Below are 1,127 nucleotides of genomic sequence, written 5' to 3'. Positions count from 1 at the left end.
CGAGGCTGCGGTGGCCGGGAGTGGCCACTGCACTCCAGTCTGGGCGACCGAGTAAGACTCGAACTCAAAAAAAAAAAGTTTTAAAAATTAGGTGTGGTGGCACATGCCTGTAGTATGCCAGGAGGTTGAGGCTTCGGTGAGCCATGATTGTGTCTCTGGACAACAGAGTAAGACCCTGACTAAAAAACCGAAAATTGCCACAGCCTCTATCACTCCTGCAGAGCTCAGGGTGGGCAGGGCTGGGCTAAGGGAAGCCAGAGGGCTATGGCATGCCAGAGAGAGCAGCTCCTGCCCCAGGAAGGGCCCTCAGTGCCCTGACCTGGTGTGCCTCCCCTCAGTGCTGGAGGTGCACCAGTTTGCCCAGGAGGCGGTGGTGGCCGATGCCTGGCTGACAGCCCAGGAGCCAATCCTGCAGAGCCGGGAGCTGGGCAGCAGCGTGGACGAGGTGGAGCAGCTCATCCGGCGACACGAGGCCTTCCGCAAAGCGGCTGCAGCCTGGGAAGAGAGGTTCAGCTCTCTGCGGCGCCTGACCACGGTCAGCTCTCCAGATCCTGTCCCCGCCCCCCACCCACCCCTGTGTGTGAGACAGACACATCCCGACTTGGTGCTCAGTCTTCTGTTGTGTGACGGCCAGGACAGACCCTTCCTAGGTAGTAGGAGGGCAGGGGACTGACCTGTCACTAGACAGTGATACCCCAGACTGGCCGATGGGGGGGAGGAGCAGGCAGAGGGATGGGGCCTGGGATGGGGGAGCCTGGGGGACTGGCCTGGGGGGGTCGATCTGAGATTTGGGTGAGGTGAGGTAACTATTGCCATAAAAAGTCTCAAGGTCCTGGGTGGGGGGGCATTAGGGAAGGAGGACATGGGGGTCAGAAATGCACCCAGACGAAGATTCAGACGATTCTTGAAAGAGCAATCAGTGTTTTCCCGGGGGAATAGGAGTTAGGTTCTCGGCAGAGAGCAAAGCCTGGCCCGGGCCTGGACGACCTTGCCTTTTCTTTGCTTTTTTTTTTTTTGAGTCGGAGTCTCACTCTGTCGCCCAGACTGGAGGGCAGTGGCCGCTCCCGGCCACCGCAGCCTCGACCTGCTGGGCTCCGGCGATCCTTTCCGCCTCAGCCTTCCGAGTA

At 59.8% G+C, this 1,127-nt stretch overlaps 1 protein-coding gene across 1 annotated transcript in view; it reads left to right on the top strand.

Moving 5' to 3' along the window:
• The window catches only part of SPTBN4 (spectrin beta, non-erythrocytic 4), a 39,975-nt gene that overhangs the window by 29,771 nt on the left and 9,077 nt on the right, over positions 1-1,127 (top strand). Inside the window, exon 11 of the mRNA XM_021711897.1 lies at positions 339-535. Within this exon, the coding sequence (XP_021567572.1) occupies positions 339-535 (197 nt within the window). The remainder of the gene's footprint in view (positions 1-338; positions 536-1,127) is intronic.

Source organism: Carlito syrichta, unplaced genomic scaffold (assembly GCF_000164805.1).
Source record: "Carlito syrichta isolate Samal-C Ts95f unplaced genomic scaffold, Tarsius_syrichta-2.0.1 Scaffold86295, whole genome shotgun sequence".
NCBI classification, from domain to species: Eukaryota; Metazoa; Chordata; class Mammalia; order Primates; family Tarsiidae; genus Carlito; species Carlito syrichta.
The sequence above is the reverse complement of the archived record's forward strand: the minus strand, read 5'-3'. Positions and strand labels throughout refer to the sequence as shown.